The 12,952-nt window shown below is 42.4% G+C and overlaps 1 protein-coding gene and 1 pseudogene across 1 annotated transcript; both read left to right on the forward strand.

Moving 5' to 3' along the window:
• Positions 1 to 7,149: 7,149 nt before the first annotated feature.
• LOC101960084 (olfactory receptor 52E8-like) lies at positions 7,150 to 8,169 on the forward strand. The gene has a single exon (XM_005323128.1). The coding sequence runs from the start codon at positions 7,150 to 7,152 to the stop codon at positions 8,167 to 8,169; it is 1,020 nt and encodes a 339-aa protein (XP_005323185.1).
• A 1,379-nt stretch (positions 8,170 to 9,548) lies between these two features.
• LOC101966117 (ER membrane protein complex subunit 10 pseudogene) lies at positions 9,549 to 10,691 on the forward strand (annotated as a pseudogene).
• The last annotated feature ends 2,261 nt before the right edge of the window (positions 10,692 to 12,952 follow it).

Below are 12,952 nucleotides of genomic sequence, written 5' to 3' on the forward strand. Positions count from 1 at the left end.
TGGCGAATATTCTTGTAAGTACCTGTATGAAGACACCAATTGGTGTCAACATACTTTATATACAAACAGAGATATGAAAAATTGTGCTGTATAAGTGTAATAAGAATTGTAATGCATTCCACTGTCATTTATTTTTTAAAAAATTTAAAAAAACATAAAGAAATGGGAAAACAGTTTTTTTAAAACAGGAAAGTCTCTATTAGAAAAAATACATTGATAAGAACTTGAAAATAGATAGCAACAATGAAGAGATAATGTGAACTCTAATAAATACCATTCTCATAAAAAAGAACCAACGGTGCTTGGAGAAATGAATGATTCCAAGGCTGGAGTATGCCAAGCACAGAATGATCCTGAACCATCTTGTAATGCCAAAAAGTAAAGAAAAGAAATGCTCCAAAAATTTTAGGGAATTATCAGAAGAATAGAGGCACCAATTTTTGTTATTGTTGTTATTACTGGGAATGGAATCCAGGAATGCTTAACCACACAGTCACATCCCCAGCCCCCCCCCTTTTTTTTTGAGATAGGGTCTTACTAAGTTTCTGAGACTGTCTTCAAATTTGAAATCCTCCTGCCTTGGCTTCCAGAATTGCTGAAATTACTTCATACTTCACTATGCTCAGCTAGAAGGAACAATTTTAAGGGATTCCTAATAGCCAAATAGAGGAAGAATTTGAGCAACAAAATAAATTATGACAGTATCTAATGACAACCTTTAATATTTTTTTTTTCAGTTCTTGGCGGACACAACATCTTTTGTTGGTATGTGGTGCTGAGGCTTCAACCCGGGTCGCACGCATACCAGGCGAGCGCGCTACCGCTTGAGCCACATCCCCAGCCCCCTAATGACAACCTTTAGAATGTGAATACAAAAGTCCTTATTAATCAAAGCAAGCAAACAAATAAATAAGGAAAAGCACTTCCTTACAGTGGAATTCCAATTAACAAATGTAGAAAGAAAAATAGAAATAGAAAAATCACCATTTGGCAAACATCACAGTAATAAATATTTCAGTCAAGAATTATTAGTGGATGCTAATTAACAGGCAAAAGTAGGAGAAACAGGATTTTTTTCCTTAAAATATTCTTTTGTGAGGTCTCCTAAGCAAGTGATAGATGGTAACCTTACCAATAATGTCACAATATAACATCATGCCTCCTGAAACTGATATCCTTACTGAGAAGGGCACAATATCTATTCTGTGGTATTCTTGCAAAAAAAAATGCAAAATCTAAATTAAATGAAAGAAAACATGATCAGAGAAAACATAAAAGAGAATGAAAAAACTAAGGAGCTCTTCCTAATTAAAGGGGACTATGAAGACATGCAATAGATGCAAACATGTAATACTGGATTGAATTCTGGAAGAGAGAAAAAAACATTAGTGGTACATTGGCATAATTTTAGTAAAGTCTATAAATTGGATAATAGTTTTGTTAATTTCTTAATATTGATAATTATACTGTGATTATGTAAGATGTTAACCATTGGGTGTATAGGAATTTTTTGTACTATTGTTACAATGTTTAAGTCAGAAATTGTTTCAAAGTTTTGTGTTTTTAAAAAGCAAGAGTGGGGCTGGGGATATGGCTCAAGTTGTAGCGCGCTTGCCTGGCATGGGTGGTAGAGAAAAGATGAGATATATGGGAAGTCAACCCAGGAAATGAGTGCATACTCTATGATTTGACCCATCCCTCTAATCTCTTAGTCTCACAGAAACCTAATACAGAGGCAAACACAAGGGATCAAAGACAAAGCAAATGTGATACATTAAACCAGAGGAACTTGATAAAATCATGGCAACAGCTCTGTATTTTCACATCTCAAAAAAAGGTTATGTGCATGATATTGTATATGATAGGCACTATATTTGTTAAATATTCGTCAGAAATGCTAAAGAAAGGTACATCAAAATGTTGAAATCCAAACCATGAAGCTAAGAAATATATCTCAAGGACAATATCTATAATGAGACTTTTATAAAGCAGAACATAAAAAGCACTGATCTCTTTAAGAAGGAAAGGAAAAAAGTGATATAAATTTGACGGCATTAAAATTAAGAACTTTTGGTAGATTACTACATAATCTATAGTAGATTATGTAGTAAATTAACCATAGGCATCTGACAAAAACAAGTGGAAGATTATATTCAATCCATACCACACTTGTCAAGCCATCAGAGACAGAGCCTTTCTGTAATTTATATAGAGATGCTCTATATGCTGGATAGAACTTTAAGCAGAAGATGCCTTAAAAGTGAAAAGGCAAGTCACAGATTTGGGGAAGATACTTGCCATAAATTTAATCAAAAAGCTAGGGGTTGTGGCTCAGTGGTAGAGCACTTGCCTGGCACATTTTAAGTACTGGATTCAATCCTCAGCACCACATAAAAATAAATAAATAAAATATATATACTATACTATTGATGATGTTATAAATTATAACAATCACATTGGAAGACAATTTGCTATTATCTAGTAAAATTGAAGATATGCATACCTTTTGACCTCTTGATACCTCAGGCCCATCGGTATCAAGAGTATTCACAGTGTCATTGTTTTTAATTGTGAAAAATCAGAAGCACATAACTGTCCAGCTATAAAATATGTAAATATAGGATGACACATTTATATATTGAAACACTCTGAGCAATAAAATAAGTAACAGTAACATTCAATGTGAATGAATTTTGCAAACATAATATTGATTTCTGTCTCATTTTTCTAAATCTCCCTAAGATTTAACAGAAAAATAAGACAGAAAAGAAAACCAGCATATTGTGGGATTTCCAATCATGTAAAAATAAAAACATATGACAAAGATTACACAGACACTGGAAGAGAGGAAATGAAAGTCCTGTTGTAAGGATCTCATGTGGCTCAGGATGTGGCATAACACTGCTTGTAGATAGCTTGTGGTTAGTTAAGAATGTGTATTATAATGATGACCCTCTCCTTTTGGCGTGAACATACTTTATATACAGAGTTACAAAAAATTGTGCTGTGAATGGATAATTATGAATGTAATGCACTCCACTATTGTCATCTATGTAAGAAATAAATTAAAAAATTAAAAATAATAATAATGTGTATAATAATGTGTAAACACCACAAAGAGGGAAAGAGGTTCCTCTGGGTTTCTCCTAGTTTCCTCCTTTGGATCCCTGGAAATGGCTCCCCTCTGGGAATCTTCTCAGGCTCCTCCCCTGGATCCACAACTATAATTGCCCATTCCTCTCTTCCTCAGCCTCATGGATCAGTGCCTTGGAGCTGGGCGCCAACCTCAGTCAAGTCTTACCTCTTCAGGTGTGAAACCAAACCAGGCTGCAACCCAGTCAGAGACCACTACAGACTGCCACAGTGAGAAGAAAAGGAATTTGAAGGCAGGTAAACCTGGGATTAGAACTGAACACCACATTACCACTGACAAACTGAAGTTCATATCCCAGCCCTATCATTTAATGCCTACAATACTTTAAGAACTTTTAAGAACATTACTTCCCTAAACCTCAGTAACCACATCTATACACTGGGTTAATAAATAGTATTCATCTCTTAGGATGCTGTGAGTAAAGAGAGATATCACATGGAAAACACTTGAAACCATGTTTGGCATGTAGTAAATACTCAATAAAAACTAGCCCTTAGCCGGGTACAGTGGCGCACACTGTAATCCCAGGGGCTTGGGAGGATAAGGCAGGAGGATCATGAGTTCAAAGCCAGCCTCGGCAAAATCAAGGCACTAAGCAACTCAGTGAGACCCTGTCTGTAAATAAAATACAAAATAAGGCTGGGGATGTGGCTCAGTGGTCGAGTCCCCTGAATACAATCCCCAGTACTTCCCCTGGATCCCCCCCCCGCATAAAAGCTAACTCTTAATATTGTTTTTTAGATTAAAAATACTTGCAGGCTGCCCAATGCTGTTTTGTGAGGGGGGACACAAGAGGTGAAGAGGGAAGAGTACTAGAAGATTGAGGCTTGATTCTTCTCGGTAGGTGAGACTAAGTAAATCATTTGAAATCTCTGAGCTTTGGTAGGGTTTTAGGTTTTCATTCCTTCACTCAACTTCAAAGAGATGCTCGAAGTTGCAAATGAGAAAGTTTAATAAGACCCCATGGTACATTCATTGATTCTTTCAACACATCACTTCTGAGTAGTCTATTTTGCCATCGGCTCTGTGCTAGGCACTGGGGCAGAGATGAGCAAGACATGGTCTCCTGGCTAGAAATGCTTTCAGTCTGGTAAGGAGACAGACAAGCAAGCAATGATTAAAGTATGCAGAACACCTGCCAGGGGCTCCACTTTAAAGGTGAGGAGAAAAATCAAAATCTAGAGGCTCACAGGAAGTTAAGGAAGAATTCATTTTCTCCAAAGACAGAAACTTGAACTTTTTCATAAGCTGAGGGGAAAGAAGAGTGAATTAGAAGATATCCTGAGGCCAGAAAGAAGAGACATCTCTTCTGGAACTGAAGGAAGAGGGATGCTCATAGTAGCCAAACAATGTGGGAGGGCAGAGAAATTGAAGGAGTGGCTGACAGTGGCTTTGATTTTTTTTTTAATATCTTTATTTTATTTATTTATTTTTATGTGATGCTGAGGATCAAGCCCAGGGCCTCGCATGTGCTAAACGAACGCTCTACTGCTGAGCCACAATCCCAGCCCAGTGGCTTTGATTTTTTTGGTGGAGGAGGTGTGCCTCTTTCTACAGAAATCACATGATGTCTGGCATCTTAACGTCAGCTCTCCTACCTGCCCCACTCTTGTGCTACTCAGAACATTGGGCTTTATAGGGTAATTCAGCTGCATTGGTCTTCCGTCTCTGTAAATTCCTTTACCTTGAAGCCTCCATAGCAACCAAATCTCTCTTCCCCTGGCCTCCAGTTCCCATTTGCTCTTGGTTCTCACTCTACCTCCCTTCCCTTTTTCTTAGTTTCTTTCATGGATGTCTGTTTTTCTGTCTGCCCCTTAGGATTCTGTTTCATGTCCCCTATAAAACAACGATCTCTGCATTTTCATCTCCAGCCTTAACCTTTCGTCTAAGCTCTCCACTCTCATCTGCAGCAATTCTCAGGTTTTGGCAGCTCCAACACAGTTATCATAGCTTAAAAAAAATTGTGGAATCATTGCTGATTCCTCTATTTCTCTCTGCTGCCAATTAGTTCTCATCTGAAGAATTTAATTCTAGTAGCCTCACTTCCTCTTTCTTAAGAGCTTCATTAGTCAGTTAACCCATCTCCCCATCTCCAAAAGTCTTTTTGCATCTCTTCTGCTCCTTCTTTACAGCATTCTTATTCTATATTCCCTTTACTGGGAGTGCTTTGGGGCCCCATGTCAAAGAAGCTCCTTAAGGAATCTACCAGGGGAATCCCAAGACACAAAACAGGAGAGCAAATTACATTTCATACAACAGAGACCGAGTAATCTTGTCCAAGTTAAGAGATTCATGGACAGCCTGAGTCAGTTTCTTTCCCATAAGGATGGAAACCCTCTGGTCACAATTGAGGAGGAAGAGTATGGGACCCTGAGCATCTTCTGGGTTGCATTTTCTCCTCATCTTTTTACCCTAACAGGTACCACCTCTAACCTCACTCTTCATTCCCACTCTCCTCCATTGAATTCTTTATAAACCTTGGCTACAAGGGTTTTTACCACCTCCCTACGAGGTTTGTCTGGCCCTCACCCAACCTCAACAACAGTACATCTCCCAAAGTCTGTGTTGTGCTGTCTAAGGCAATGCTCGAGGATTTTTCAGAAAGACATTCCAGGGATGGCTTTGGAATTCCAAATCCATTTCTTTTTGAGTTCTCCCTGCAGTATGAATTTACAGATACACCTCTTTTTCTTCTGAGTATTCAGAGGATGGGTGTAGTAATACCCACACAAACACTGATTTCACTAAGACTTTAAACCTATAAAAAGGAACAAAAGCATCTCCTAACTGCTCCACAATTAATGAAGCTTTGCTGCTCTGCTGGGTAGGTAGTATTAGTAATAGCAAAATTACTAGTTTTCCTGAATGTTTCCTGGGACCCCAGATTTCAGAACTAAAACCTTGAAAGTTCCAGGCAAACCAGGTTGAGTTGGTCATCCTCTAGTTGTTAAAAGAATAGAGTCTGGAGAGTGATTGCCTGGGTTCACATCCAGCTCTGCCATCCATTTACTAGTTGTGTCACTTGATCTCTCTGGGTCTCAGTTTCCTCACTGGTAAAATGAACAAGATATTTCTAAAATTCAAAATATATATAAGCATTTAGAGTACTTCCTGATACGTGTTTCAACAAGGGTTTACTATTCTTTGTATATCGTGTGTGAGTTCTTTTTTTTTTTTTAACCTTTATTTTATTTATTTATTTTTATGTGGTGCTGAGGATCGAACCCAGGGCCTCACGCATGCTAGGCAAGCGCTCTACCACTGAGCCACAACCCTAGCCCAATGTTAATCCTTTTTATGATCACATCTATCACCAACACCACCAAATTGTGCTTCTTAAAAGTGAGCAGGCACATTACTGAATAGTGTGTTTTAGTATGTATTCCCTTCATTATACAAAAATCTGGCCAATGCATTGAAATTACTGCTCTAAAACCCAATTACATGTTTAGCTATCTCCATCTTTTACCTATTCTTGTTCACTGACAAGCAAAGCTCCAGCAAATGATGTGTCTCTATGGTGGCTCTGAGCTTGGAGCTCCATGAGCACTCCAGAGGCATGTTGCTACTCCTGCCCTCCACAAACTCACCTTCTGAAAGAAAAGTTTCTTTTCTTCAACCTTTCTTGTTTTACCTCTAGCCATCACTATTTTCTCCCCATCATATACCACATCTACTTTTCCTCCTAACCTTTTATTCAACAATCAAATGCCTCAAACATCACAGATAGACAAGTATCTTGTGAGTTTACATTTTGTACACAGAAGACCAAGAGCTCCTTGAGGACAAGGAATGCCTTGTCCATCTGTGTAGTTTCCACAACACCTGGCACTATACTTGCCTGTAGCCCAAAGAAATAGATGCACATACATAAAGAGAGAGCTTTTCATCACAAAATCCTCAGGTCCTAAAATAGAATTAGACTTTCTTCCATTATCATTTTGTTCTAACAGTCTCTATTCCACACTCCTGGTACCAGCCCAGGGCTGAAACTCATGGATGAGGATGGAAATACCAGCATCTTCAACATCTCCTACACCAACTTCTTCCTGGTAGGTTTCCCCAGGCTGCAGGAGTGGCGGCCCCTCCTGGTCCTGCCTTTTACCTTCCTCTATGTGACCATCATCTCTACCAATGCCCTGGTCATCCACACTGTGGTGGCCCAGCGGAATCTGCATCAGCCCATGTATGTGCTCATTGCTCTGCTCCTGGCTGTCAACATTAGTGCTGCCACAGCTGTGATGCCTAAAATGTTGGAAGGCTTTGTGCAATATGCTAACCCCATATCACTCCGTGGCTGCCTGAGCCAGATGTTCTTTATCTACTTCACCCTCCTTCTGGATTACAATCTCCTGCTAGCCATGGCCCTGGACCGCTACATGGCTATCTGCCACCCACTCCGCTATACTGACCTGATGACCTCCCACCTGCTGGGTGTGCTGGCCATTTTTGCCCTGACACGGAGCCTGGGAGTGGCAGTGCCCTTGGTGGTGCTAACTGCAAGAGCTCAATTCTGCCGGACGGCAGTGATTCAACACTTCACATGTGAGTATATCGCACTTCTGAGGATAGCTTGTGGAGACTTGACCTTCAACAACCGGTTGGGGTTGGCTATGCGATTGGTCACCGTGATCTTTGATCTGGTTCTGCTGGGAACCTCCTACACCCGCATCATCTATGTTGCCCTTCGGATCTCTTCTAGGGGAGCCCGGGCCAAGGCCTTGCACACATGTGGCTCCCACTTACTGGTCATCCTCACCATCTACCTCTCTGGTCTCTCCACTTCCATTGTATTCCGAGTGGCCAAGACTGTGTCTCAGGATGTTCAAAATCTACTTAGTGCTGTATACTTGCTGCTCCCAGGAGCCTTGAATCCTCTCATTTATGGGATGAGGACTAAGGAGATCCGGCAACATATAGAAAAGATGCTCTGTGGAAAAGAATCACCTCAGGAGGCTGGAGAGAAGCCAAAGAGGTTGCAGAACACCAGAGTGGAGAGGGAATTGCCAGGGTAAGAGAACTTCATCAACTTGGGGAATTGGGACTGTGACCTCAGAAACAAAAGATAAATAGGCAGTACTCAGAGACAAACTGGAATTTCCTGAGCAGATTTCAGATTCAACAGCTGGCCCATTGTTGGTAAACCATGGCTTGTTAAATTCTTAGAATATTTTTGTTGTTGTTGTTGTTGATGATGATGATGTTCTTTTTAGTTACACATGACAGTAGAGTCTATTTTGATATGTTTACACAAGCATGGAATATATCTTATTCTATTTAGGATCCCAGTACTGTGGATGTACACAATATTGAGATCACTGTGGTGTAAACAGGAAAGTTATGTCAGATTCATTCTACTGCCTTTCCTATTCCTATTCCCATCCAACAGCTTGTACCTATTTGTCCTTCTTAGTTTATTTATCTGTCCTCTTTTCCCCAATTTTAAGAAAGCTCCAATTAATATCTGGATGCATTTAACTTCACTAGAAGGCATATAAAGCAAGTAAAACAGATCATGACCAACCTGAACACATAGTCTGTAGCAAATAAATAAGCCAAGCCCTTCTCTGGGGCCATCTCTTTTCAATACAGCCTAAAGCCTGACATGAAGTTCCTTGATACCAAATAAATCAGTCAATCTTGAGGTTTACAGTCTAAGAACTAGGGTTCTAAGTCCAATCAGTCCCAAATACAGGTGAGGACCTTGACTGAAGTCCCAAATCTGACATGTGTGCCTGACCCCAGGATGTGCAGTTTAGCCTACATAAACAGTTCAGTTCATGCCCAGGGTCCCCAGTCCAAAAAATACTCAGACCAGATCCCCTCTTGGTCCCAGTCTGATACATAGACCAGAGCAGACTCTACCGTGGGGAGCTCAAAATGAGCCAAACATCCAAGTCAAAACTCTTAAGGCCTCAAGGATGACCTGAGGCATACAGACAAGTTCCTTCCCTAAAGCCCAAGTGTAACCCGAGAACCAGACTAGATGGAGACCTGAGTCTGACCCAGGTCCTTCTCCCCATGGCAGCCAGTGTGATCTATCTGAAAGTTACTCACTCGGTCGCTCCTCAGGAGGTTAAAGCAAGAGGCTCACTTGATCCCAGGAATTCAGGGCCAGGATGAGCAACATAGTGACACCTTATCTCAAAATTGAAAATAAAGATAATATAACTCCCTTGCTTAAAAGACTTCCACAGCTCCCTGCCATCTATTGAAGAGTCTCCTTCAGGGATGTCCCAAAAAGAGGCTGTGGTGCCTACACATTGCACAGAGCCATCTGTGAACCAGGCATTTTTTTTTCCTTCCTCTCTCAAATGATCATTAGTGAATTCCCCATGAGGCCATAAGTATAGTCTGGGAGAGAGAAGGCATATAGTAGGCAGGAGCTGGTAACATGAGTATTTCAGCCACCTCATGTAACTAACTTGTGCTTTCAGTGACTGCTTGAGCCTTGATCTTGTATATACCTCTATCATCGGGCATGATTCACATTTCAGACACATAGTAATTTGGTCACCTACAATTAAGTGTCTAGTCTCTACTTTGGCTCAGTAGCTAGTCAAAAGCTGTTTCTCGATCCTCTAGGTTGATGGGAAAGCATTGAAATAGCGGCCGCCGGCGCCGGGGCCGCCCGGCTGCTCCCGCTCTTGCTGATGGTGGCAGCAGCGCCCAGCTGAGCCCGGGGCAGCCGCTGCCAGGCCGGCGCCGCCGCGCGAGGGGTGAGGACTGAAGGGCGAGAGGCTGAGGGCTGCAGCACGGTGGGACGGCTGCTGGAGCACTCCTTTGAGACCGATGACAGTGCCCACTTTCGGAAACGGGGCTCACTACTCTAGAATCAGCAGGATGGCACCTTATCCTTATCACAGCAGCAGCTCAGCGAGGAGGAGCGGGACCGACTTCGGGATGTGGCAGCCCTCAAAGGCCTGTACCGGGTGCGGGTCCCGAGGCAGCCAGGGGTCCCTGATGGGTCAGAAGCTGGCGGCTATGTCTCTTCCTTTGTCCCTGCGTGCTCCCTGGTGGAGTCACATCTCTCAGACCAGCTGACCCTGCACGTGGATGTGGCTGGCAATGTGGTGGGTGTGTCAGTGGTGACACACCCTGGGGGGGTGCCAAGGCCATGAGGTGGAGGATATGGACCTGGAGCTGTTTAATACATCTGTGCAGCTGCGGCCCCCAGGCACAGCCCCAGGTCCAGAAACAGCAGCCTTCATTGAGCGCCTAGAGATGGAGCAGGCCCAGAAGGCCAAGACCCCCCAGGAGCAGAAGTCCTTTTTTGCCAAATATTGGATGTACATCATTCCTGTTGTCCTGTTCCTCATGATATCAGGAGCACCAGACGACGGGGAGCCAGAGTGGCGGTGGGAGTGGGGGTGGCAGAGGGGGTAGTGGCTGGTAAGCAGCACACACCCTCTTTACCCAAGGACTTCCTTTACCCATTCTCCCATGTCCTTGGTCATCCCAAGAAGGACTTGCTGGACCCCTCCTATCTCCTCATCCCATGGAGGTAGAAAGATGGCCCCTCTCTAGGGGGGGGCTGTAGGCTGCCCGGGGAGCCCATATTCTCCTCTCCTGGCACTTCTCTGTTCTTTTTAGCAGAGGGGTGGCAAACTAGAGTGCATCTGCTGTGCCCCCTTTCCCATGACCCCACCTCAGCCTCATGGGCTCCCCTTAAACCACAGGCTGGAGTCCAAGTTCTGGGAATCGTGTCACTGCACCCCGTGGCCCACCCCACCCCACCCCAGCCCTGCAGTCTGGAAACATGCCACGTCCTCTCCAGCCTCTGTGCCTTTGTTCTGGGTGTTCTTGCCCTGCCTGGCCTCGACCAGGTTCCCAGGGCACCTCCTCACTTGGTGTGTGTCTCTGGCCTTCCACGGTCTCCCCTCTGAGGAGTGGTTGGGAGTGGCTGGCCGTGGGTGCCCTTGGGTTCCACTTGCAGCACCCCCCGTCATCCTGCCTGGCTGTGGGGGAAGCACTGGGCCTTCTGGACGACAGGCCTCTACTAGCCTTCTGGGTGTGAAGAGTGTTTAATCAGGAAATGACAATGGAGTCAGGGCCAAGTGATGTGAATACAATCCCCTCCTCAGTCTTACCTGGGTCACCTTACCCAGGATGCAGCACCTGGACAGGCTGCTGGGCCTCTGCTGTTTGTTGCCCCTTGTCTGTTGAAAAATGTTTGCATTATATTGAAAGTTCCAGCTTTCAACAGCCAAGTGTAGCTTGAGTTCTGCTGTTCACTTAATATATTTATTCAGAAATAAGAAAATGGCCATCGTTATCGTTATAACGTTATAATTGCTATGAAGCATTCAGTTGTCGTATGGCAGTTGATTAAATTCCCCAAATGTCCAACAAAAACAAACAAAAAAACCAAAAGCTGTTTCTCAAAAGGAGAACACAGCCAGATGTGGTGGCACATCATGTAACTCTAGGCTGAGGCAGGATACCAGGTTCCAGGCCAGCCTTAATAACAGTGAAATCCTGTCTCAAAATAAAAAAAATTAAAAGGGCTGGGAATATAGCTCAGTGATAAAGTGCCCCCTGTGTTTAATCCTCAATACCAAAACAAAAACAAAAAAAGAAAAGTAGATATCCAGAGGATGGCAGAGCTTTGCTCAAAAATCCTAAGGGCTTTAGCTGTTATTTACCTGTAGAAGCCCAAATCCCCAAGCAACATCTCCATCTGCCACTGTCACTTCAATCATCATCAGATCTGCTGAATCATATGGCCCAAATAACAGAACAGCTTGCACAACAGACCAGACCTGTGGCAGAGCTCTCTCCTGTTCTGGGCCTCATTCAAAACTAGAAGCTTTTCAGGTCACTTGGTAAACAACCTAGAGTAGTTCAGCGAAAGGAGGATATTTTTTGCCTCAAAATTTCAAGGAGGCTCACCAGGTGTTATATCTCTTTCTTGGTTGTGGGAAGGATCATGTGCAACAATTTATTCTTTACCTTAGAAGTAATATCTCAACATGCTTTATTCCACTAGAAGATTTGCTGATGTAGAAAGCCCCTGAACTCTGGTGAGATTTATTCCCTATCCTTTTGACATGTAATTCTCTTACCAATAAGTCTGGAGTTGTCACTCACAAGTTCCAATCAACATGTCATCAATACATTGGACTGGTGCAATGTCTTATGGATGGCAAAGCTGATCAAAATCCTGTGTTAACTAAATTATGAGATAGGGCTAGTGAGTTAATATACTCTTAAAGTGAGGCAATGAAGGTATGTTGCTAGCTTTGCAAGCTAAAAGCAGGATGGTGGTTTTACTAAGGGGCATGGAGAAAAAAGCATTTGCCCAATCAATAGCTGCATACCAGGTTACCGAGGGATATGAAGATTTGTTCAAGCATAGAAACCATATCTACTTGGAATCACACCTCAAATAAGCTTATGATAATGAGGTAAGAGAAGAAATAAAGATAAGTAGAAAGGAGACCAAAGGAAAGAAAAAGACTAGTTGTAAATCTAAAAGCCCTATAATCAGACTTAACTTACCAGACCTGTTTTTTCCTCAGGGTCTGTCATACCCAAATTTCTGAGACAACTACAATTTAACTTTATTTAAATTCACTCATCTATGAAAACTGCCTCATTTTGATTAAAGTATTAGCTCACACAATTATTCTTAGATTAGGAAAACCAAAGGGAGATGTATTTTCAGAAACCTGTATTATCGGTACATTCTAAAAGTTATCTAGAAAGAAGACAATGCCAACCTTAAGATCTTGGAAGACCAGCCCACCATAAACATCTTTTGATTTATGATCAAAGAACCGAGTTCACCAGACTGAT

Source organism: Ictidomys tridecemlineatus, chromosome 4, assembly GCF_052094955.1.
Source record: "Ictidomys tridecemlineatus isolate mIctTri1 chromosome 4, mIctTri1.hap1, whole genome shotgun sequence".
In the NCBI taxonomy this organism is placed as follows: domain Eukaryota; kingdom Metazoa; phylum Chordata; class Mammalia; order Rodentia; family Sciuridae; genus Ictidomys; species Ictidomys tridecemlineatus.

Bases quoted from the DNA above. Each gene is read 5' to 3' on its own strand.
- LOC101960084 (XM_005323128.1), top strand. From the start codon at position 7,150: ATGGATGAGGATGGAAATACCAGCATCTTCAACATCTCCTACACCAAC.